General features: G+C 37.4%; 1 protein-coding gene across 35 annotated transcripts in view; it reads right to left on the minus strand.

The window, feature by feature from the left end:
- Positions 1–317: 317 nt before the first annotated feature.
- The window catches only part of MAP2 (microtubule associated protein 2), a 300,372-nt gene continuing 273,442 nt past the window's right edge, over positions 318–27,247 (minus strand). For 23 of the 35 annotated variants that reach the window (XM_046643350.1, XM_046643344.1, XM_046643342.1 and 20 more), the window contains 5 exons: positions 22,454–22,794; positions 10,513–10,605; positions 8,402–8,483; positions 4,456–4,568; positions 318–4,234 (listed from right to left, as the gene is read on the minus strand). In XM_046643350.1, the coding sequence (XP_046499306.1) occupies positions 4,019–4,234; positions 4,456–4,568; positions 8,402–8,483; positions 10,513–10,605; positions 22,454–22,794 (845 nt within the window). In that variant the 3' untranslated portion in view covers positions 318–4,018. The remainder of the gene's footprint in view (positions 4,235–4,455; positions 4,569–8,401; positions 8,484–10,512; positions 10,606–22,453; positions 22,795–27,247) is intronic. The other 12 variants (XM_046643368.1, XM_046643363.1, XM_046643374.1 and 9 more) reach the window with 1 other exon arrangement.

Raw genomic sequence — 27,247 nt, forward strand, 5'->3', positions numbered from 1 at the left:
AGAGCCTGGATCCAGAGTTGGAAAAAAGAAGATTCTTACCGACATCTTTTGAGTGCCTGGATCCATCCATGCCTGAGGCAGATACTCCTGCCTAGTTGGTTACTTGAGCCAGTAAATTTGCCCTTATGCTCAGGCCAATTCGATTTGAGTTTCTGTCACTTGCAACAGATAGCATCCTGCTAATACAGTAGTGACAGGGCCTGACACAGAGTAGGAATTTAGTTGATAACTGTAGCTTTCTCTTCACAATCTTTGTTAGGTTGGATCGAGACTAATATTTATTTTCCAGAGAAGAAGAAACATTCTGAAACTATCAGTTAGGTGACAAGCAATTTTATTTTGCAAAACAATCACTATACAGCAACAAATACATTTGCAAATTTTGATTGAAAAACATCAACTAACTACAACCAGCCATTGAAGAAATGCCTTTCTATGGTAACAGGCTCTAGAATTATCAGAAGAAAGAAACCCCCCACAGATTTGTAGCGGCATGTTGGAACCTTGGAATCCCAGCATACAGAGTATACTTTTTGTTGATTTTTTTTCTTTTTGCTAAAGTTGAAGTCGATTTTCATGATAGATATTTTCTGAGTTTAAAAACAAGCTTTTTCCTGTAGAGGGAATTGGCCTCGACCTACACACCCAGGCTAAAAATCCTAGGTGTAAAAAGACAAACATCAATGCTGATTTTAGCACATCAATCTTTGAAGCAATGCTTAGAAAGTGCCTTTCTAAGCCAAGAATCTACCTTTTTTTTTTTTTTGCTACATAGACCAGGAATAGTTTATTTTCCTCTTTTTTTGTGGCATGAAAAATAGGAGAAAAACTGTAATTGCAGCTATGTCAGAATCAAGCACGTTGAGATTACTTCTTTAATAATGTTCACATCATGTTATATTTTGGCCGGAGATCGCATTTCCTGCTGTGCTACTATATGAGTGTGTGGAGAAGGCCAGCTACCGTCAGTACACTCTTGGATTTAACAAAGTTCTCTCTCCAGTCCTCTTCAGCCATACCGAGTCGGTGTTACACAGGTGTCTTGCTTGTGGGAGGGGTTTCAGCCCATCACCCTGCTGGAACTCAGCAGGAGAATCCAGAGAGAGTTGGTTCTTAACGAACACGGCCTTTGAAACTCATCGTGAACTCGGATCTTTCCTGCATCATTGTAAGGTACCCAATTCTTGGTTGCAGGTGACCCAGAGAGAGTGACTTCACTGGAGAAGTTGGCCTTTTAACTCTTTACAGCTCTGGATTACTTATGTATTCTTGAACAGGTTCTCAAAGGCTAAAGCCAGAGAGAAACTGGCATTAATAGATCTAGAATTGAAGCTATGAAGCTTTAACTTCTAGATCAGCGTATGGGTGTCCCCACGAGAGTGGTGTTCAAAAAGCTTAATTTGCATTAGTAATCTTGAGAGTGAAGGCAAGATGGGTTCCACCCTTATCCCCATAAGAAGACATTTAGCCTGTGTGTTTCTCTCTTTTAACGGTACAAATTACCAGTTTCTTTTTGTTAATTTTATAAAGAATCACATTTCCAGACAAAGCAAGGGCATTTATTCATTATAATTTTGCTGTGATTTGAAATAAACATTTGTTTTAATGCCAAATCTAATAATGTAGTACTTTATGTAATCTTTATTTTGGACATGTATTTGTAAGAAACTGAATTTTAATATGTAAAGCATGTTTACTTATTCTTAACTTTTATAAAAAATTTAAACCAGGTTGAAAAAAACGTTTCACAGGTTGAAACTGTTCTAATCAGCTGTTCACTTCTTTCTAGGGAATTTTAATCACAATCTAACACTATCAAACAGGTAAGAAAATACCATAAGTCTCCATACAACTAGTCTTTCTTCTCCTATTTTCTGGTGCATTTACAGGGAAGCTAATGGATAAAATGCCCAGATTGGTCAAATGAAACTTCACAGCAAGTATTAGGCAGAAAATGGACACATCCATAGCCCTACTCAGCAGTTTCTAACTTTTTGACTGTTCTATAAAATAACTGACTCATAATAGTTTCAGACAGGTTTGCCTGCGTAAAACCTCTCCATTGAAAATGAAGGATGCACGTTTGCTGCTGGAGTTTCTTTCGTGGAACTTACATCGATTGCAGTATCCAATGGGTCACAAAATGGCACCCGCATCTCTCTGTCTTTGCATCCCTTGGCTTCTATCTTAGATGCTACTATCCTTCCTTGTTGCCTCCGTCCATGCTCACTATTTCCTCCTTTAGTAGATCAGAAATTGATTTGGCTCAAAGAGATCAAATACCTACTAGAGCATTTGTCTTTAACTGTTCAGATCCAACCTACCAGGCCTGAGCAAGAGAAAGAACACATAAACTACTAAAAAGCATCCACCCAGCCTGGTAACTCATTGCCTTATCCAGGCCCTTGACTACTTCATTGTTTATTCATAAGTCTAAGGTGAATGATTCATGAGAGGAATTAAGTAATTGATTTGTGATTTCTAGACTGTATATGAAGTCAGAAGGGTATTATCCACTGGTAAGTAATACTAGGTCATTCAGTGTGCCTTTACAGAGTGCAATCTTGGAGTCCTGAAAAAACTGACTGAGATACCTGCATCTCAAATGTTTTGTAGCTCTAGCTTCTCCAAATACTGTATTTTTCCCTTCTAACCAAGGAAACGTTACTTTCAGTATGGAAGCCAAACATCTTCTGTCAGATAATTTAATAAGCAGGTACTAGTTGGAAGAATGGGAAACCATGTCCCAAACTCCCACTGTTAGTTTCAACTTTAGCAAATGGGGAAAAAAAAGAAAAAAAAGATCTTAGGAAGTCTATTTCATGAATGATTACAGGAATAAAACCCACGCTATTCCGTGATTCAAAATGAGATAAACCTATAATCTTAAACCAACAATCTGTAAACCCTTTTATGTATAACGGGACCCACCCCCACAAACTCCATGTTGGTGAAAGCAAAGAAAAATAAATTTTTCTAGCATCACGGAAGAGACTTGTTATCTGGCACTAAAACAGGGTTACAGCTTTGAGTTGTTACAGAAAGCAACTTCATGCTAAAACTTTTTGTCTTTTTTAACGTATTTTTTTTAAATAGGGAAAGAACCCTGCTAACATCTACTTTCACATACCTAAAATTGCAACACCAAAGGGTGCAAGAGACACAGATACTGTGAATAAAGAAGTATAATATTCAAGTATATGAGGAAGTATCACAAATGACCACAGAGAAATATATATATATTTATATCTATAATACTGTATCAAACAGATGGAAAGGGGTGTGAAACTGGTAGTGTGGACACAAATCTAGCTGATCAACTGACATTCTAATCAGACACAAGTCCATCCTAATGAAAGTGCCTCATTCCTAAGAGATGCACTTTTTTACCACCTCCTCAAACACAGCTCAAATTGTTTCGTACTTATTTGTTCATTAGTTAAATAATTTATTGGATTGACTTATACTCTGATATAATAATCCAGGTCCCAAATGTTAATAACTTAATTGAATCTTTCTTCCCATTTATACAAAATAACACTTTAAAAAAAATGTATTTCTTACATGCTCTTCTCTTCCTGCAATCAGACTCCTGATTTAATTTAACCTGTAATAAGTTACAATGGGCAGCTTTTGTCTTTACACCCAGCAACAGAACAGTGAAATGAGCAGCTTGGATTTTAACAAGGCCTTTCGGAATGTAGTGGATAGCCATCAGGCACATGAAAGGTAAAAATGCAATTTTTAAAATAATTCTCCATGCAAAACAGAGCAGAGCAAAAATAACTGTCCAATTGTACTCATGGAAAGCCAGTGTCTTCCTGTTGCAAATGGAAATCAAGTCAATTTCTGCATATACTATTCATTTTTTTTAAATAAAATTGTAACAATGACTACAGTTTGGGAATGAGATTATTTATTTTATGGTTTAAAGAATGAATATAACACCTGCTCAGAGCCCACTCCTGCCAAGAGCTCATGCCTAAATGTTATTACTTGAAAGCTAAATGAGAAATATTCACAAGCCCTGCTTAGCGAGTGCAGCAGTGACATCCTCGGCCAAAGTGGCAAGCTGAGGGGATTCGAGCAGGTTGATGCTTCCAGAAGAGGAGACGTTGCTGAGTCGTCGGGGGGAGGCCACGCTGGATCTGCCCGGGGACTGCGTAATGATCTCAGCCCCATGGTCCACACGGGCCTTAGCATGCTCTCTGAAGTTCAACTTTTGGCTGTCAATCTGTTCAAGACAAGCATCAGTCCTTGTTAACTCAAGCATCTTAACTGGCTTCTAGCTCTTTCTCTATATCCCAGAGCTGATGTCAATGTCACTTCTATTCAGCTCTGTCATCCCTACTTCCTATACGACTAGCTCTTCAATCTGGCATCCATTTTGATGAAGAGTATTTCAGAAGGATTAAAAATAAAAAGACAAGATCAGCTCATGACCTTGTTTCTTACCTTGACATTACCACCTCCAGGTACGTGGTGAGCATTGTCAAGTGAACCAACTTTAGCTTGGGCCTTTTCTTTGAAATCCAGTTTTACACTCTCAATTTTCACACGCCCACCACCTACGGGAGAGGAGAAAGGCTTTTAAATCCCTTGCTAAAATTAAATGTTATATTTGTGGTGACTATTTCTTAAAAATGAATACAATAGATAGACCATCACAAACCAGTTATTTAACTCTACCATCCCTCTGACCATGCATGTGAAAGGAATCAGCATTTCTGGTCCATACCATATTCGCCATACCATCCAAGACAATGACATCCTTTTTGTACCATTATATGGATTGCTTTACATATTAATACCTTTCTCCTCTACCCATGTCTAACCTAAGATAAAGGGGTATTCTTTTCTTTTTTTTTGACATTATGGTTTGATTGTAGCTTTGCGACTTTCAGTATTATTCAGCTTCTTTGAAATTTGGCTTTCATAACCAAAAGCTGTTCTTTGAATCGCACCAAAGGCTCGCTTTTAAAAATTGCATTTCCAGAGTTATCACCCCCAAGAATAACTCCTATGCCACGGGAATCTACCTGGCTATGAGACAAGGACTCTAGAGGTCACAGTCCTTCTACTCCTTTTACCTTTTGTTTAAGTGGCTCCTCTAAGCCTTTAAAAGCCAAATGACTCCTTTCTCTCTCAGAGGGACCTCTCTGAGGGATTTTTCTTATCTGTATGATAAAAACTCTAAAAATAACACAATGAAAATATCCTATTGTATCTTTTCTAAAACTTGGAACATTTAGTCTCTTATTCCTAAGGGAGCAAATTAAATTGAAAGAAAACTCTTCTTTACTCTTCTTCACGGTAATAGGTCACTTGTCCGAAGAACTATTAGGCTAGAAATGGTGCACATATGGGTAATACATTCATTTGTAAAATTCCAATACTGATAGCCTGACTGATGAAACTGGAGTCAGGAGCTAAGTTGTTTATAACTAGTAAGCTTTCAGAGCTTCCCATTTTAATAAACAGATTGAGTGATAGGAATAGAATCTCAGGAGATCCCATTCTTGTACAGATGCCATAGGACCAACCTGACATTGACTTTGCTCTTATAATATTGAGACGGTTTTGACCATGCCATTTCTGTAAATGCTAATTAGTCTGAAACTTGAGGATGTGCTGAGAGATGAAAGTGCCACGTGCCACCCTTCAGTGTGGTCTCCTGATCACTGCATGCCTTTCTCAGGCTTGCAAATGCAGAGCGTTCTGCACTGGGTGGGTGTTTGTTGTCCTTGAGTACTTCTGAGTGTCTGCTGATGTCTCGGACTTGGAAAGAAGCTGGATTAGACTCCTTTACCCATTTTCACCTAAGAGATTTGTTTTCACTTTCACTAGCAGCTTGGTTTTGGCCGTATGCACATTTTTGGAAGGCCAGTGGTAGTGACGTGATCCTCTACTATCATTGCATCTCTCTTGGGATTTTGATTTGGGAAAAATACCTGAGGGGATCTACAGAAACATGGAAAAGATTTTTCAATTTTGGGCTCTTGATGCTTATTTATCTCTGTAGCTCAAAGAGAAAGGTCTGTTAAGACTTCATAGGTCTTTCAGGGTGTTTTTCTCATACAATACCTAGACATTTATATTAACACTCAAGTACCTGGCCAGGGGCCCCTTGAAATTATACGGTGTTATTGGATCACACTTGAAGATATTTCCATTCATTCTTCTCCTGAAGTCTGAGGATGAGCATGACGGTATTTAACTCATGTTTACAGGAGACCTGGAGTTGTTCTTCCCTCAAAATATGCATTATTGCAGGAAGTGTTATTCTCCCAACATTTTACCTGGCCACGTGGGTCTCACTTGCTGGTCGTGACAGGATTAGTGTGGTTAATGAAACACACTTATCTTGGTTAGAGGCTGGAGGATGCTGAGCTTTCAACTAGTGAGATCAACTATCTTAGGATCTCACCTTTCTATTTTCTTGGGAGCCTCTGACAGAAACTGCCTTTTCAAGCTTTCTTTTATGATTATATGTTGTGTCAATATAACCTTGTTAAAACTTTTGTTGAAGTGTATTTTGAAAGAAAAAAATAATAATTTAATATTGACCTAAAATATATTCAGAAAACGAAGGTCGAGGAGTCTGTTTTTGTTGAAGTCCTGCTAGAAATTTTTACGTAACTATTAGAGAAGCCCATTTGAATTCAGAGGTCTGTGCCCTTGGTTCTGAGGAATTCTAGCACCCACCAGGAGGAGTAGTTGCGAAAGACTAACATTTTTACCAGCTTCATATGGCCTGAAGTGAAATCAATAAGCCCAGATATTTCAATTTATGCCTCCAGGTATTGAATTGTTTCCTTTATTTTCTCCTTAGATATTCCACATTCCAAAGAATTTTGTGAAAAGTTTGCTGTTGTCAAGGATCATTGTGCTAACACTTCTTTCCCAATTTAGTCATCTGATTAGTATTAGTCATCTGTTAGTATAGAAAAGCTAGATTTAGAAATAGGTGGGAGTCCATGACAATAGTCTTTTATGACCAGGAAATCTTACACAGACTATTTTCTTATCTGTATAAGACTTTTCTATGCATCAAGACCCCAGGTGAATTTGACTAACTGTATACTTACTGTCTGAAAGTAAAGAATCCACTATTTCTTTTGTATTCTGGAAGAAAATAAGTAGTGTTGCAAAGTACTTCAGTCATACTGTTTGGGATGGCAGTACAAACTCAACCAAGTGTCTGCAGGCCTGAGTCACAGACAGAGGAATTGGGAGGACATGCAGTAGGCACCATGTCCCTGCCGCGGCACGAAGGACAGAGAAGCTAATTCCCGGGTAGAAGTTTCGAAACCAGCAGTGGAGACACCACACGTATAGTTTCTAACTCCTTCACCTGCTTTATGCGCACCTTTGCCAAAGTGAAGCCTGATTTCTAGACGTGTTTCCTATGCATTTACTCATTTTGAAACTTATCCTATTTGCCTTTGTTTTTACTGATAAATCCTTCTTAATAACCTTCTCCTGGTCAGAAATCTTACTGGGCTCAACTTTCCTCATACTTTGTTTCTGATAACATTTGAGACGATGATTAATGGGAACAATCTATTCCCAGGTTAAATTAAGATGCCAAGCATAGGCAGTTAAAACCAATTGCTTCCTCTTGTCCTTCTATAATCCAACAGTATATATAAACTGTGTCAAAATATTCTCAAGAAAATTACAAATCTGACAGTTGTCCATTATTTACATATGCATGGAGGTGGAATTTAGCAAAAATATAGAATATGTCATACTCAGAAAAAATGACTCGTAATATGTCAGATTCATACTTTAAAGAGGGAAAAGTCCACAGCGAGTATGAACATGAAGTCTACATTAGAGCACTAATCCTATGAGATATGCTAGAAAAACTAGAGGTCCATGGTCAGATGAGTTGGGGAAGCACTGCGTTCTGCTGAGAAGTCACAATGCTATTGAGCCACTAGAGGATCTAAGTAATTCAGCAGATAAATACATTTCTTCAGCTTTGCTTAAGCACGATCCTTATTTCACATAATGTAGAGAAACAATTCCATGAAAAATCTTTGGAAATTCTTCTTTCAGTCCATGTAATTATGTACGAATACATGGCCCAGTGTATTTTATAGACTATATATTTCAAAAGAGCTCCAATAAGCATGTTGAGTACATAGAGATAAGTGTATCTTATATACCTTTTAATTTTTAACCTGTCTTATGATATGAGGCCTGTCTGTGGTAATTGAGTTTACTTGTCCAAATGGCGATGCCTTGAAATTTCTAACAAGTTCCTATTAAAAGCACGAAGTATCAGGATTTTGAAATGTCCTTCCAATTAGGTATTTCACAACAACGAAAACTTTGCTTGTCACTTTCTTAAATCTAATTTAATATTTCTCAAAGAATAAAAATATTTATTTACCTGGCCTGTGGCGGATGTTCTTCAGAGAGCCACATTTAGATGTCACATGGCTTAGGTCTATCTTCTTGGTAACAATCTGTACCTGCGTGAATCACATAAAATATGCTTAAAATAGCTTAGATATGGTCAAGCCCCTGAGCTCGTACATAAAATCTAGAAACATATCCAAACTCACAACATACAACAACATATCCAGAAACCCAAACAGAGGTATATACACACACACAGGAAAACATATGTTCTCCCACACGTTTGGTTGGAAAGAAGGACCCAAGTGAAAGAAAATCCTACAAGAGAAGATGTTATTAGTTAGAAAAGAGATCATGCCACAAGAGGATAGAAACATCTGGATTAATAAGGCAAGCTTCCCCTCAGAGAACGAAGCCACACTGTGTTAAACCTTTCCATAAGCAAAGAGCCAAGTGAAGAGATGAATTACTCTTTAAAAACTGATTTTTATATAAAAGTGACCAACACTACTCATAGATACAAGAAGACCCAGCTGTAGGCTGGTGTAGTCTAGAAACAATTAGAGGATTAGAAAAACAATACAGATCCAATTTAAGATACAAGAAGAAAGCTCTACACATGCTTTTCTAAAATATTATTGTCATGTCTTGGCTAAAGGGAATTTTCTTGCATACCAAATTATAAAATGGTAACTTTTTTTCTGCTTTGTGTTTTATTGGAATTATTTCTTCTCCCAATATGTGAAAACAGTGCTTTTCCAAGTATGGTTGATTGTCCATTTGTGTAAGAAGCACATGGGAATTGCTAAATCAGACACTGTGGAAATGCGGCCAGGAAATCTGCATATTCGAACAAGTGATTCTTCTCTAGAGGGAAGTTTAAGACTACTGTTTTGGAGGTTAGAAGCTCCCTACTTACTTAAAAATCGTTAGTCATCTCAATTTATCCTTTTCCACTGAGGTGTTTTGACCAGCAGCCCTTGCAGTAGAGGATAGTTGGGTCCACCCTCTGATACCCTCAAGTTATTTACCAGGACTGAGACTGCTTCTGTGAGAGTACCACGTGGTTTGCACTTACAGTCAGGGCAACAGGGAGCAGAGGAACCATGTCAGCATGAACACTGACCCTGAGGCTTAGCCTAGCAGCACTCTTGAAGGAGTCCAGCACACTTTGCTATGGACTTCCCGTGACAGTGACATTTTCACGCTCAGTGGAGCTGCTTCGAGCACCAGCTCCTGGTATAGGCACTTGCTTGTCTTTCACTCCTTGACTTCATCTCTGCTCAGCTGAGGAGCAAGGAGCCAAGAGTTATTAGACAGGTGACAATTCTGGAGTGGATACTCTAAATTACTTGAATCACAGATGGCCAGAACCTGAAGATTAAATGACAGGATCTGTAGAACAGAAAGTCAGCCTGGTTCACCCTTTTTATTATTCTTATTTTATGAAGAACCATGCTTACTTTAGCTTGAGTTTGCCTGTTTCAACTCTGCCTCAACTACATTTGAGAAACAGGGATTCACCTCCCCCTTCTTCTCAAAGGAAATTATTTCTACTCAATTTAAGAGACCGGAAAAATGCCATCAAGATAAAGTGCGTACTGGGACTTGAATCCTTTCACTTTGAATTATAGATGAACTGTGCGTCACTGGCTTTGTACTATTCCAAATGATGTTTTAACTCTCATGAATAATGAAGCACTGAGGATTGACATTACACACTTTGGCTACTTTCAAGTATATCAGTCTTGGTCTTAAGAGTAATTGAAATGGAGCTAGAAAAGTGTGTGCCCAGCTGACTTTTGCAGGGGAGTAGAGACAGTATGAGGAAATACCTTGAAGCCAAAGGCTAGCAAACAAAATGGTGAAGTGGGTTTTCCATCCCCCTGAAAACCATGGTGTACCCCATTAAGGTTTTCTTCCTCAACGAAAGCAAGAAATTCGCTGGGATCTTAGAGGGCAGGATGGGAAGCCCATCACTGAGAATGCAAGGCTGACAAGCTCCCAGACCGGGGAGACATGTGGAGAAGCAACGAGAAGCAGGGAGTGTGTTGGGAGTGAGGCAGGAAAGGAGACAGGGTGTTGGCTGTGCAGGTGGCTCCACGCGATCAGGACAGCTTTCTAATGGAAGCTTTTACTTACATTTCCGCCCCCAGCAGAATGTTTGATGTTATCCTTGGAACCACATCTGGACTGAACCTTGCTAAAATCGATCTTCTTGTTTAAAATCCTAACCTAAAAGGAATTGGAGGTAACTTCACTGTGCATTTTTCTTTCAATATGCTGAGTACAGGGAACCAGAATGGGTAGTGTCAAAGAGGCTCCAAACTCCATTCCACCTGCATAATCATTTACAAGAAAAAACTAACACTGGAACCGAAGTGCAGATCTCTCGTATAAATAAGACCTCTATTCCCCTGCACCCGCCCAGGGCCAAATGCTTGATAGCCTTACATATGTCAGTTGTAGGCAGGTGTAGTCCGGAAACAATTAGAGGATTAGAAAAACAAAACTTGGATCATCTGTGAGGAGGAGGCTTCTAATATTGTGGGCAACACGGGGACTCAGGTCTACTCTATGGAGGGTCCAATAGTGCAGTTCAGCCAGGGATCCTGAAGGATTTGCCAGTGCCCTACCCACCTCAACCCCTACTGTGGCAGCCATCACAATTACAAATCACCTAGTACGCTTGACTTGACTGCATTATTGGGCCACACAGCACAGGTGAGGTTCACAAGTGGGCTGGCTTAATGCTGCAGGTGAGCGTTCTTATTCATCCAGGGGAAGAACCCCTGGTTGCCCAAGAGGGTCAACAAGGAGGCTCTGAGCCTTTTCTGCTGAAAGGACTTTACGATTTCCTTCCACGTTTGGCTCAGCAGCCTTCTTAAAGGTCTCCCTCGGACACAGGTCATAAACAGCCATTACCCCTGGCTGGTCAGTGTGGAAGCATTCTTTCCATTTTTAGTGGGAAGAAAACCAAGGCCCATTAGTTATCTGACTTGCACTAGGTCACGTGGATGTAGTCCAGGCTTTGGTTGAGTCCAACAGATTTGAGGTGGTTTTATTTCTCTTTTAAGGAAGTCCAGTATTCATCTTGAAGACAATAGCAAATGCAGATCTGGAAAGATATTACTCTGGTGTAATGTAACATGCAAAGTAAGAACTCCCGTGACTTCTTTCATGTGTCTTTTGAATTTTGCATGTTTTGGAATGGCAGATGAGCAACGTCAGCATGGAAGGAAAGGCTTATTTTCGTTGTTGATGGTTGGTTGGTTTGATTTTAGTTTGGCTACTCCTCCCCTGTCTCAAGAGCTAAAGAGAAATAATGTTTTCAATGCTTTAGGGGACAGTTTATCCCCATAAAAAAAAGCTAAATAAATTTATCCTAGATATACAGCCGTCTCCAAGAATGGTTTCACATCTCTTGGTATTTGCAAAAGAGTAAAAAATTCAAGAGGACATTGAATACCATTTTTAATTAGACAAAGCTTAAATCGCAGCGCCTAACACTGGCACGACAACTTGTCCCTTACAGGGAAATATCACTGACAGCTCTCATCTGCAGCCCACGGGAAGGGCCTCTTGTCAAAATCTGAAGTCAGAAGATGTGATGATTGGGCTACTCTTTAGGGCATAATAAAAATTCCAATTTTTTAAAAAAGGGAGGCTATCACAGAGTCTGTACTAACAGTAAGTGTGGCTGCACTCAAAGAGTTTCACATAAGCTGTAGATGGGGATAACTTTAAGTCAATAAGGGCCATTACGTTTCAAACCTCATAGATAAATTATTCTTAAAAAGTAAATAATTTTGATTTATTATTTCTAATACTAATACCTTTAATTATTTTCCATGAGGATCCAGTTGTTTCAGCAATGAAAGAATTCATCTAAGCCATTTTTCTAATCCTTGGGGATATGCAGGGTCTCATATTTCCCTTACAAACTTTAGCTTAGAGATCATTAGAGTAGCAATGGAGTGGCTCATTACCGAGTGATCAAAAGCCAAATGTTAAATCTGATTCACTTTTCGCAAAAATAGAAATTCCAAATTCAGCTGCATGAATCTGTTTGACTTTAAGCAATCAACTGTTAGGCAGTTTTTATGATTTCCAAAACAAATGATTCAAACCCAAACGGGTCACACACACTGCCAGCATTACTTAGAGATGACTTAAATCTTAAAATCCTAAAACTTAAAGGCTGACATGTTGATTTTCCTCAGATTTTCTGAAGAGTCATAGATTTTTCTAGTGAAACAACGAGCTGGTCTTTTTTTTTTTAAAGATTGGCACCTGAGCCAACATCTGCTGCTAATCTTTTTTTCTCCTTCTTCTTCTCCCCAAAGCCCCCCAGTACATAGTTGTATACTCTAATTGTAAGTCCTTCTGGTTGTGCTGTGTGGGATGCGACCTCAGCATGGCTTCATGAGCAGCGCCATGTCTGCACCCAGGATCCGAACTGGCAAAACCCTGAGCCGCCAAAGCACAGCGTGTGAACTTCCCCACTCGGCCATGGGGCCAGCCTGAGCCGGTCTTTTTTGATGGTAGACTTTCTCAACCTGTACACATTTGAATGCATTAATGGCATGTTCTTTACGTATTTCCATATTTGAAATAGCTTCATAGTTAGCTTCATAGTACACTGCTTTTGTCTAAAATGAGGCAAAATATGACATTCACCATCTTGCCTGAAGGTTGAGTACACAGAAACAAAACCACTTTAGGCAGTGGATATTTATGCTCAGTAAGAGTCGTGATCCAACTTGACAGCTTCACCGGAGCACCCATCTAGTCCATGTGACTTACATTTATGTCTTAGCAAAATTTGTTACAAAACACTTCATGCCAAGGATCTCTAGGATCATTTACTAATAGTTAACACATTAGAGAGTTAATTCCACAAATACCAGCAATCCTCAGAAACCATTCCATAAAGTAGAAAAACAGATGACTGCCATGAAGGATAAAAGCTTTATTCTAGATCAGTTTTTTTATTAGACAGTTGCAATTTTAACTCTCTGTGCTCTATGGATGGGTCCAAATAAAAATTACTTTCTTTGGGGAGAAATTTTCATTGAACTTTTGTTTTCCTAAAAGCCTGTGTCAAGGTAAAATTATTTTAATATCTTAGACTGTCTACAAGAAATATAACAAACTTCTATTTGACAAATGAACTAATTTTTCTATATTCATGATATGGAGGAGAAATATTTGAATAATCATTACCCAAGATTAACTCTAAACCACATTTTAATCTTTGTCAATTTCTTTCAACCAAAATTTTTACTTGCACCATTAATGGAAAATGGGGTGATCTGAAAGAACGTGACAATGTTTCCTTCTCTACAGGCCTCACAATGGAAGTGAAATGTATTATATCAATCAACTGGATCATCTTCCTAAAGCTCTGCCTTATTCAAAATTCTCCGTATTTCCTATTAAATTCATCAAAATGTCTTAGACAGGCAACCAGGGTTCTCAGCGATTCTGATTTTTGAGCCCTCTCTTAGTATTTTACCTTTTGGCCAGACTGTGTTACATACCATACCTTTGAAGTTCATCCCGATGCCTTCTTTATGTTATTATCTCTCACTAGAATGCCCTCATTCCAAGTTGAGTCTGTAACTGATCATCCTTCAAGGCTCACCCTAATAGGTACCTCCAGTGGGAGGCTAGCAAAAACGGACTTCAGTCTCAGGGGCAAACGTTAGTGACTTATTTGGTACCTAGTTTGACTTTTCATTCACATAAGGGTCATATAAACAAGAAGAGTCATAAAGAATAGGTTAATGTAATAGAATAACTAATTAGAATTATTTTATTTTATTTTTTACTAATTCTATCTATTCCTTCACCATGCTATGGAAGACAGTGTATGTACTTTCTGGATATTTCTGGTGTGACTCTAGTTGGATTTTTATCATGACAGTTCAATTGAAATGATCTGACACTTGTACTTTCTCTCTATATAAGTTTAATTGCTCCTTTAAAGAAATTAACTTTTTTCCCCAAAATGGAGTTACTCTAAGAAAGGAAAGGAAGACAAAACACAGGATATATCCACAAGCAAGAACAAATCTCTCTTACTAGAGGTTAGTTGGAAATCTGAAACATGTAAAATAAAAGAAAATACAATCCTAACATAGTTTTTAGTAAAACAATTTATAAACCGGAGACATTAATCCAAATGTCAACTTGAATTTGAGCAATGGGATTTCGACTGTTTTTTTTCCCTTAATTTGACACTCTCTGATGTTGTTCTCTTTATCAAAAGACCCACATGCCAGCTCAAGATGGTGAGATAGGGAGAATAACTGGGAGTCCAGAAGTTTGGATTCTGTTCTCAGTTCTTGCACAATGTACTGCTAGACCTGTCAGGCATCCTCTAGGTGTGAACCTCAAATGCAACATCATCTTTCTTCCTTCATCCAAGGCTGTCGTAGAAAGGACCCCTCTTTTTGAAAGGGTAGTGGCCAGTGGCACTCAATCGCCTTTAACTTGATAGGGGATTAAGCTTTAGAAAACTATCTAGTTTCTATGGAGTCCCGAGGCATCATATACTAAAATGAAAATATGAATACATCAGCTATTCCTGAAAATCGAATGTTCTCTGGAACAGATAATGTTTTCTAAAGACTCATCTGTTAACAACCCTGTGCTGATAGATTAAAATGTATACAGGTAAATAAACTTTATAATCCATTCTGAATTTTAATTAACCCCACCTACACTGACCAATTACTTCTTCAAAACTAAGTATATCAAATATAAATGATAAATACACTTGAGTACACGTTTAAATAGAAATAACAATTTATGTCAAAACATACAATTCCACAGAACTCTAAAGGAAAAGCATAAGTTGGAGGGCCCATTAAGGTGTCAGGTCAATTTTCCTATGCAGGCTGTGGAGCACAGCACAGAAAGTGGAACCACAGTGGAAAACCCTGGGGTGAATGGATAATGCTGAAAAATGTGGAAAGAACTTTTTTCTTTTTCTTAAAGATTGGCCCTGAGCTAACATCTGTTGCCAAGCTTTTCTCTTTCCTTTCTCTCCCCAAAGCCTCCCAGTACATAGTTGTATATTCTAGTTGGAGATCCTTCTGTTTGTGCCATGTGGAATGCCACCTTAGCACGACGCGGTGAGGGGTGCTAGGTCTGCAGCCAGGATCCTAACTGGCGAAACCCTGGGCCACCGAAGCAGAGAGCGCGAACTCTAACACTTGGCCATGGTGCCGGCCCCCTGGAAAGAACTTTTTGGGGGAACAGATACTGAATTTAGTCATTAGATCCACAGGTAAATATTTTAAGTGGTCTCTCAATGGGAACTGGAAGGAAAGGTATGAACACAACAGTCATTGTGATTTCTGAAAACTAAGAGATAATGAGTTCATATGCCATAATTTCTTGACATTATATTTTTTCTTCAGTTTAAATTTTCAAGAAATTTTAAATAATAGTGGACCATGTTGGTAAAGAAAGTCACTTTTAAAGAGTCTGTTCAGTTGTTTGAAACCCGGAGATTCAAGGCTGTTCTCATGTCCTTGTTTGGCTTGCAAGTGGACAGCAAACAAAAAAGGACTCCATAGGTCTCAACTTTGTAAAACAAAAATAGTAATTTCTTATAGTTTTTAATAATTAATAGTTATGAAGCCTAGCTCCAAAACTTTTCATTACCCTACAAAAGATACTTGAATTGTTGTTATAAAAGTTCTATTGCGTAAGGACAGGGTCTCTGATCTCAAGGAGCTTTCTTTTTGAGATAATAACTTTGATAGCAAAAACAAATACCTTGTCAATATAATGTAATGTATTTCAGTGAACAGCTTTTCTTCATGCTGGGTTGACTGACAGTATTTTAAAGTTTATGGTGTATGTTATTACTCCTCATATTTAGCACTTATTTGTAGCCATAAGCAGGTGGAAAGAAAAGGCTTGGAAAGAACTTAAAATTAAATAAGGGCAAGACACTAAGTGAGAACAAGAAAAGGAAAAAAACCCACTTGCTTTCTCCTAGATTGTAGAGACCATGTCTTATTGTCTCTCACTCCCTTTTTGTCATGTAGTACCCAGCAGAGGCCCAGTAACTGTCTAATGAAAGAAAAAAATATGCAAATGAGAAAAAATAAGCTGAATAACCTTCAATCTTTCTCTTTCTGTTTATAAAATTTACAATTTTATAAATGTGCCTGTATGTTAATAGCACTCAGCAGACATTCACAATGATGACCATCATAATTTTATAGAACAAGAAAAAAATCCTTTTCACTATAATTTATGAGTTGCCTCCAAAATTAATTCCATTTTTTCCCTTGAATATAAAATTGAGAGCAACACATTCAAGTCAGCATGTGAAAGGCCTAAAAAAAGTCTCAGGATAATGCCTAAAACTGTATAAGAAAATATAAAAAAGATTCCACTTCACTCATTTCATTCCCTCTCTCTCTAACGTCCCTATTTCCCCAATTATATTCCTATTCCATATCAGAAACACTGCCTTTTTACTCAACTTCAGCCTGCCCACAAATATTTATGGAGTCTACAAGAATACCTCCATGAACGCTTTTTGATGAGCTGCAATGCAAAAATAGTACCATACTCTAAGTAGAACCCTGGTTTTGAGAGCCTAACATGACCACACAGTGTATTTAAATGAGAAGGTGCTGTACACAAAAACAGGTATTATTTCATTGTTTCTATTCTACAAATAAGACACCTGAGAACCAGAGAGGTCAGTGTCTGAGGTCACACAATGATGTAACAGAAAAGCTGGACCAAGAACTCAGGTCCTACATCTTGGTCCAATATTCTTTTAGCCAAAATTCACTGTGGTCCAAACACGGGGAACTCCCCTGGGTAATCACTGTCACGGCATTGAGCGTCCACACTACTCAACAAGTCACTAGGGAGAACGCCTCTCTCCATGCACATGGTACACTACCTTCATTCAACTGCCACTCTGCAAATAGTTATTGACCACCTACTAGGTACTGGACCCTGAGGACAAGACAGACTTCATCCCTGACTTTATGGAGCTTATAGTCTAGTAGGTGAGACAATATAAAATTAAATAACGAATTATACAATGGAATGTTTAATTACAAATGTGGTAAGAACACTGGCTACATCTGGAGAGAGAAGAAAGATGCAGGGAGATCAGTTAACCACTGCAGCAATGATGAGGGTAATGTGTCCTGTGCTGGGGTGGAGCAGAGAAGACTGAGAGAAATGGGCAGATTTAAGGGCTACTTGAGGCCAGAATCAATAGCACTTAAAGAAGGCCAGGATGTGGGATGAGGGAAAAGGAGATGAAAAGACTCTTAGGTTATTGATTTGGCAATATTAAAGGCCTATTATTTGAATAGGTATAATAATATTAAAAAATGATAATTTGAAGTGAACTTTCTACTCTCAAAGATCTATGTGGCATCAACCACGCTGAGGTCCTTGCTGTTCCTAGAACCTGTCAGGCCTGCTTCCACCCCAGGGCCTTTGCATGCGATGTTTCTCTGCCTGAAATACTCTTCCTTAGTTATCCACATGGCTTATTCCTTCACTTCCTTGAAGTCTTTATGCAAAGATCACCTTCTCAGGCCTTTCCTAGTCACTCCATCGAAATGCAATTTCCCCTCAACGTATCCTAAGCCTCTTTCTTGGCTTTATTTTTCCCCCTTGCACTTTCTTACATATTTTTCTTACATAAATTTTTTTGGGCTTGCTTTTCCTCTTAGGACATAAATTCCATGAAGGTAGGAATTTTTATCTGTTTTGTTCATTGTTATATTCTCAGTACCTAGAACACAGCATGGGTTATAAAGGGTACTCAATAACTACCTGTTGAATAAATGATCAAATAAATGAATGTACAACTTTGAGTTTCTGGAATTATTGAGGAAACAGAAGACAGCTCACTATGTTATTTTAAAGATGCCAAGGTTGATTTTAGAATGTTTCATTATTTATCCTTGATGTTATCTATAGGAATTTGAAAGTTAGCTAACTATACTGTATTTTAAAATCTTGATTTTTAGCATTATTTAAAAAATAAACTGTCAGTTGTAGGAGAATACAAAAAATATGATAAAAAATGCAACGTAACTTTTCTAATTTGCCTCAACTTTTCAATAGTGTATTAATGTAACACATTATTTGCATTAAGTTATTTCATATAAATATTATAAAAGTTCAGAAGCTTCAAATTTCAATCCTGATGTGATAAAACCTTGGCATGGAAGGGAATGTTAATAAAATTACCATTTTCACGTTGTGTGATGAAAGTTAAAGCAAATGAAAAAAGACTAAGATATATAAAATTGTGTACTTGGTAGATAAGTGATTATTCATTAAATAAAAAATTACAGAACCTGATTTTATAGCTCAGCCATTAAAGAATGATACTAGAAGCTCTATATGCAAGATGTGGGTCATGCGAGGACTTCTGTATCTTATTCTGTGAAAATGTCAAAGTTGGGCTACAAGGAGCTGAATACATTTGGCCTCCAATGTTCCTTAATTCAATGGATCCATAGAACTGAGAAATTTATTTCTAGAATAAAAGGATATATTTCATAGGTTCTAGTCTAATGGATTTATCTAAATAAATTTGTTTAAAAGATGCTAGGGTAACACTGACTGGGGAAGTAATCACTGACAAAGTCTAAAAGGGTCTTTATAAAAGATGAATACTGTTCTTTTCTTGAAGAGGAGTATCTTGGCTTGAAGAAGCCACCATCTTTAACTCAGCTGACCTGAAAATGACAGACAGCTACACGAATGAAGCAGAAGTAGGTAATTCACAAGGCCATCAATCAAACTCATTGACATGGACTCGCAGAGATCATGATCCACCCAACCACCCTATCCAACAAGCTATAAATGGAAACAGCCTCTGGGAAACCATCTCATTAGTAACTTCCAACCACCACAAGGGTACAAAAACTGTGCTTTGTATACTAACCTTCATAAGGCTGATGGAGAAAAAACAAGAAACCTGTCAAAACATGTAGGAGCATTCCATATAAATCAAAGTGCCTATAAAAAACCTGATCCATAGATAGAAAAGGTAAAAAGTACCATGCAATGAGCTGTTGCCTAATTTTTCTATGCCACACATTTAGAGAAATTGTTTATTATCCTGCCTTTGTTTAAATCAAGCAGCTGTGTTCTCAAAAAGGTAACGCTATTTTTTCTAAAATTTTGATTTCGATTTAACGTAGATTAGGGAGCAAACTACACTGAGGTAGTTTCAAATTAATACACTTAATAAGAAAGTCTTACTTAGGCCTTGAGTTAAATTAACCAAGCTCACTATCTACAGTGAATCTAGGATTGCATATGTTCTTTCCAGTAGAATGAATTTATGTTTAGCTGAAAAGATTAACTTTATTGCTTTCTGTAAAGCTCCTCATATCCTCAGCCAGCTTATCTATTCCATTAAGCATTGATTTGCCTCGCTGAACTGAGCCACTGAGCTGAGCCTCTTTGCCAAGAGAAAATTGGACTTTAACAGAAGAGATAATGGCTATAAGCACAAAACCTACAGATATGGAAGGGCAATAAATGTTCAAACTGGGGCTTCCCAATTTGATAAAATTCCCAAATTAATAAAGCTTCCCAGTTTGGAATGTTATTGAATTCTCAACATATATCTTTTATTATACTTTTCCTCTCCCAATTCTTAGTGATTGCACAAACTTTAAAACAACAATAATAAAGCTTTAAAAATTAAATCTACCTAAAATCTAACCACTCCAAATTTTGATGACAATAGAGCCTGTGCAGAAGAATTAAGGTTATGTTTACAAATTTACTTCCATTTTCATGAGACTTGTTTGACTAGTTTTCTTAATACCTGCAGACCACATATCTGAATTACAAAACTTGGCTTCTGTGGAAAGCTATTCTGTATTGCTATTATCCTGTCCTCTTCAATGATTCTGAGTTGGCCACTGTCCATCCAAATATCCTAGGATAACCAATTTCTGATTGGGAACAATATGCCAGTGGTTTCAATTTCCCCTACAGTGTGAATTTAGGAATTGTCAATCAGATAACAAAGGGTCTTTAGCATAACATTTTGATAAAACTTAATAAACTTTAACACAAAAGTTTTTCCTAGTCATTCTAGAAAGTGGAAACTAACAATCCAGTCAAAACCTCCAGTTTAACATGGGTAGAAAAAGAACCTCTCCTCACTCATACACTGCAAGGAGGGTTTTAAGGGGATGGTGTTAAAGCGTTGCGTGATATATTTCTCCTACAAAGATGGTTCAACTGCAGTGCATTTCGATTTCCCAATCCATTTCTTCCTCCACTTTAAATGCAGTGATACTGTCTATCCCAAGATAGAAGGCAAGTATCTTCCTTCCATCTGTTTCCTATCTTGGTGAGGAAGCACTTCCTGCTTCTCCAACAAAGGTCACTTCCTAACTCCATGGTTGTGGATTTTTTCCAAGTCATCTGAAGCTGTGATATGATAATTTTGCAGCAGGTTAACATTTGCCTTATAAAATAAGAGATTTTTCTGAAACGACACTGTGATTTTGAGGCAATTTTTGTTCTTTCTGTAATTTTTGTGTCATATGTCTCTATCCGTCCTTAATTACCATAATCTCTAGGGTAGTGTTAGTTCAACTCAAAAGAACAAGACATCTTTATATCAATTTTATGAATTACCAAACATAGTAGAAGTCAATTAAAATTAGACATAGAAATAGTCACAACCAGATATCATAAAGAAGCAGAAAGAGAAAACAAACCAGTCTTCCTATTTTGGGGATTGGTTTAACCTTAGTGATTCCAGCAAAGCTGAGGCTAAACTCATTCTTCTGGCCTATCTACCTTGAGGACGCTTTTGAACAAAATCATGCATTGTAAAATTTCTATGCCAAATTATATCAGTAATTATCCCCCTCTTATTAAACCTTTTAGTTTCAATAAAATAGCTTATTATGTTCCCTTGTGATTCTAGGAAGAAACAGATTCTTTTAAGTATGAATATTTTCCAGAATATAAGCAGGTATAGTCACACATCAAGTTAAGAATACTAGGACATGGGGATATTTGTAAAAAGAGAATTGATTTTAAATATATGTAATGGCTACTCTGTTTTAAGGGATATCTCACCAAAGGCTAAAATGATAAACTTTCCAATTGCTACTAATTGATTTTATTCAAATTACTCTTTTAAATTATTTATATATAAATATAAAAATAATATGACATTTGGATATATCCAAAAGGTCCAAAATATTTCCTTCTCTTAGATGTGCAAAACTAATAAATGCTAGAATAGTATGAGACTTTTGGAACTACAGTCTTAAATTTGGTAGAATTTATTTTTTTGGCTTTTGTAGCTCATAGTTTTAATAACTTCTATGAAAAAGCATCTTTCTGTGAGTAGATTATCATAGAATGTTATAGTTGTTCTGAAAAGGGCATATTGCGCTCCCTCCTTAGGTGGATTTTTCTTAACTCCTTGGGCTTCCTTGAACAGAATCACAATGAGACAGCAAAGAGTTTGTCACTAAAGGAAGAAGTAACATTGAATTTTTGTTTCAAAGGTAAGCAGGAGTCCTTGACAGCCTCACATTTTGGTAAGATCTTTCTCGGGAAAACGGTAGAAGACGTCATAGGAAATTCTTGGAGAAGAAGGAAGGAGATAAAAGTGGAATCACGAAATGATAGTCAAATGAGCTCACAGTCAGGATCTAAAACAGAACTCTCAAAATCATATCAGAAATGGAACTTTAATCTCTTAGGTTCAAATCCACAAGTCAATAGAGACACATTCAGAAAATATCTGTTTGCACTCAAATGAAAAATTCTTTATGTGGTTAAACCAATTTTTATCTAATGGTAACCAGAAGGAATGGATATGTCACGTGATTTTTACCATATTTTATAAGCTAGCTTTCTCAGATAAGGTTCAAACTCTTAGCAAAGAATCTTGACCAGACCAGTAACTCTTTAGTATCTCCACCTTCCTTTCACTGGAAGAACTGTTAGCTTATAATACAAGGAAGGCAACTTAAGCAGTGGGATTTTACTTCTGGCAGCAAACATATGATCATGTGATTCTTACCTGGCCCCCTTTGGGCTGGTATTTGATGTTGTCTGTTGAGCCGATTTTGGACTTGACATTCTTCAGGTCTGGCAGTGGTTGATTAATAAGCCGAAGCTGCTTAGGAGTAGCGGGAGATTTGGGAGGAGTACGTATGATAGCAACTTTCTTTTCACCGGGCACCAGGATGGCAGATTTGGGGGTTCCTGGTGTGTGAGGGGTCCTGGGATAGCTAGGGGTTCCAGGAGTGCCTGGTGTGCGTGAAGAATAGCTTGGTGGGGTGCCAGGAGTGATGGCGGTTGATCCAGGGGTAGTGGGGGTCGAAGTGCCACTTTTTCCTGCTCTGCGAATTGGCTCTGATCCTATATTAACAAACAAAAACAAACCAAAACCATAGCATTAGAAAGTTCTCCTCAAGGCATCCCTCTTCCGATAGACTGTTAGAACTCATAAAACATCACATTTCTAAAGCCTTTAGAATATTTATGGATTACTATGCTCAAAAATGTGAGAGCCTTGGGGCCGGCTGGGTGGTGCAGAGGTTAAGTGCGCACACTCCGCTTTGGCGGTCCAGAGTTCACCGGTTCGGATCCGGGTGTGGACATGGCACTGCTTGGCAAGCCATGCTGTGGTAGGCATCCCACATATAAAGTAGAGGAAGATGGGCACAGATGTTAGCTCAGGGCCAGTCTTCCTCAGCAAAAGGAGGAGGATTGGTGGCAGATGCTCAGGGCTAATCTTCCTCAAAAAAAAAAAAAAAAGGTGAGAGCCTCCAATTTTTAGATTCATGACCTGGTGACATTTTTTGAATATGCATTGCTATCAATGCAAGGACAAAATGTGGGTTTTCCTGATTTATTCTTCTTCTCATTATGAATGTGCCAAATACTATTTTCTACTTGCGTGATCATTAAGGCATACGGATTTGCCGAGAGCTGGAGAGAGTCTGCACTTGATGTTCTACGTGGGCTCATATTTACTGAAGATTCCTTGAATGATATACACACCATTCTTCTGTTGTATCACTATTCTGTGTATCTAATTCTGAGATCCAAGTGGACATACAACATAAAACTGTGTATTTAGATTACATAATTCTGGCCTGCATAGAAGGTTATTTATTGAATTGCATTTCAATGTTACTCCTTCCGCTTATATTGAGGAGCATTGTGGGTTGCAAATGTGTTTATTGAAAGCATTCAATTATGTCATACATTGTTCTACAATATCACATATTTCCTTTATAAGGAAATTTGTCAGCTCTTAATACTAAAAAAAAAACCTGATTTCCCTCATTAGAAAAGTAGGATGTTTTAACAATATATTCACAGTGCATCTTGTAGCTGATCCTGTTTTCTCCTCTATTTCATTACTAGTCTGGCAGTTCAGTCACATCAATAATCCTTCACTGTCAATCACACAGGACGTTGGGAGATGCATTTCTTTGCCTCAACTTTACCTTAGCCTCATTTGATCATTTAACTCTTTTCTCCCCATTTTCCTATACTATGTTTCTCTCATATTATCTTTCTTTTTTTTTGTAAAGATTTTATTTTTTTCCTTTTTCTCCCCAAAGCCCCCCGGTATATAGCTGTATATTCTTAGTTGTGGGTCCTTCTAGTTGTGGCATGTAGGACGCAGCCTCAGCATGGTTTGATGAGCAGCGCCATGTCTGCACCCAGGATTTGAACCGACGAAACACTGGGCCGCCTGCAGTGGAGCACGGGAACTTAACCACCCAGCCACGGGGCCAGCCCCCTCATATTATCTATCAAAAAGTGTTTTTGAATGCCATTTCAAATGCTTTTTTCAAAGAATAATGATATAAATAAGAGTACAATATTTTACAGATTTCAAAGCCCTTTTGTGAATAGCAAACATTTGATAATCGAACACATACAATAGTTATTATTTCTAATTTAAAAATGAGGACATTGAGGCTGATTTACCCAGATGATACTAAATTCTAAGCCAGATGTGATATTTACTTTCTTAATATTTGTTCAACTTTCTCTCAATTCTAAAAATCTTTCTCTTGAAATAATACACTTATTCCAACAATAGAACACTTGTTTACATTTATTGTACAAACTCTTTCACCTTTTCTTGGGTATGTTATAGAGGGTCATGATTTTTGTTTTTTACTACCGAGTATGTATACTTTGTAAAATCAATAAATTTTCTAGAAATTTTGTAAAGAATAAAGATATAATTCATTAATTTTAAAATCAATGGAGTGAAATGGATCTTGAGTCATCTAATATAATTGATCATCAGTGCAGAAAGTTCTTCCTAAAAGGGGGACAATTAATCTTTGCTTAAATATTTACAAGGAATGAGCTCAAGAAAGCTTCTTAGACAATTGTAATCTACAGACAAACTAAATCTATCTACCCATTGGTCTAGGGTCAGTCGCCTGGAGAAACACAGAACAATTTTACTTCCTCTTAAAGTGAACAGTTATCACATATCAAGCAAAAGCTGCCCTGTGTCCTTATGGTCTTTTAACATACGGGCAAAACATAGGTAGACTCTTCAACTGACAATCTGAAATGGGATATGAGAAGACTATAGTGATAAATTAGTGTGCATTCTTGTGATTTTTGTTGCTTTCCACAAAAATGACATTTCAAGGCCAGGATGATACAACCACATTCAACTTGGCCTTTTGTAGCTTCCTCGCTACAAATTTTGTTTATGGACCAAGTTTTTGACATTGGCTTGAGTCAGTCACTATGTCTTTCTGAAAAATCTCTTCAGAAACCTTATTTCTTCCTCAAATGTTTTCTCCATGACTCCATCACCTTTGATAGCTCAAGTGTTTGTGGAGAGGGATTTTCTCAGTATTATTTGCCACTGTGCCCAGAACTGGTGCCTCTTATGGGGCTATCCACTGCAGCAGTTCAACACATTTTCTTTTTTAACGGTGTGAGTTTGATTCAGAGTTTATCAATGACTGCTGAGGTATTTTTTACTTCACAGAGACTGAGCTGAAGCAATATTCTGGATGTATATAATAATTTTCACTGAAATAAATATAATTTTTTGAAAGCAAGAGCTCTTTCTATACTCTTAGAAAACGGATTTAAGCTTTGGAAAACTAAAGGATGAAGGTTTTGTGTTGCATCGGAGAATAAGGGAAAAGCACAAGTAGTAAGCTCTTATTAACACTGCTGTTCAATAGATATGATCAATTTTTATTGTAATGAATTGTATTCTAGTTGTCAAAATGACAAATTTGAGTGTTTTCTATTTGTTATGAATGAAAAAGTTAAAGCTAAGATACCAAAAGAATTAAAAAATATTTATGAGTTAACTTACTAAACTATGTTCTTACTTATCTTGTCAACTATTAAATGAAAATGTCTTCCCTCCTTTTGGGCTAAATGAAATTCCTGCATAGCATTTTCTTTCAAATCTTTTCAAGAGTGTACAAAATGCCAGAACATTCCCGTGTGCCGCTAAGGAGATGATAGGCAAATGGGAGAAGGCAAACTGCTTACTCTGCTAATTGTCTCAATGCCTTTTAGCTATTGCTATGTAGAGATAAAATAGACCCCACGTCCTCAGTTTGTCAGAGTATCAGTTATGTTCATTAACAAATAATGCAATGCAATAGGCTTATGAACGTAAGTTAGAAAGTCAAAATAGAATTGGTTCAGAACATAAAAAGCAATTGATATACAGACACATTTTAAAAGGCAGAGCACAGTGGCTTGAAGATGTGGGCGGATGGAGAAAGAGCCATTTTGCTTCCACAGCAACAAATACAAGCACAATTCACGGTGTGCCTCTGGGAGACCCGCGTCTTTGTCTTGTCTTAGCCTCGCTGGGGTTACTGCTGATGCCCTAATCCAACTGCAGATATCTGGAGTTCAAGTCTTTTCTGTGGAGATTACTAACTCTTAAATGCTTTCTTTGCTAGTTCATTTGAATACTTTATTTTGGCTAAGGTAAAAAAGAGTTTTAGTGATTTTAAAGAGTTCTAGCACAGATTTCGAAAGATGTTACTGTTTCATGAAACCAAATGGTGCAGAGCAAGCACAATTGCTCTAATTGCAATAAACGCTTTCATAGGAGGCAAAAAACACTGTTTAAGTGTCACACAACATAGTCACATTTGAAGTGGGTCAATTATTATTAAATATTTAAAAAATAAGTGGTGAAATCAACTATAATGTGATACTCATAGCAATTTCCACCATTCTGTAATGGATTTTAAATGACAGAGATACTATTCTTTAAGTAACTTGACAGAGCAGTTCTCTAGCACTATTTCTTCCAAATAAATATAAAGACATTAAGAGGACAGGTTATGACGTTACCAGTGGGCTTAAAATCAAACCGAACCACTTACCAGCTGTGTAGCATTGGACAAGCTACCCTCTCTAAAAGGTCGGTTTTCTTATCAATAGACTTAATGAGATTATTAATATCTAACCATTATCATTGTTAATTAAATTGAGCGAAATATGTGTCATAAGATTTTAGCATCTACATGTGCTCAATAAATGGGAGCTGTTTTTGTTGTAACAGAAACATATTTATGAAAATAACTTGAATTACTAGATGTCTTGATAGCAACACAGCATATAAGTGAGTAATGAATGGAACATTCTTATATTCTTTATATAAACTGTGATAATTGCCACCAGTTCTTATGGGCCATCAATCAAAAGAAATTGAAGCTATTGCACAGAACATGCTATGTTTAGAGCCTCGCTGGAATGCAAATTCTTAATAAACTGAGCCAACTCCTAGGTTTTGACTGTTGACTTTCTAGTTAGATTTTAGGACCTGGAATTCTAAAAAGGG

This window comes from Equus quagga, chromosome 17 (assembly GCF_021613505.1).
Source record: "Equus quagga isolate Etosha38 chromosome 17, UCLA_HA_Equagga_1.0, whole genome shotgun sequence".
NCBI lineage: Eukaryota > Metazoa > Chordata > Mammalia > Perissodactyla > Equidae > Equus > Equus quagga.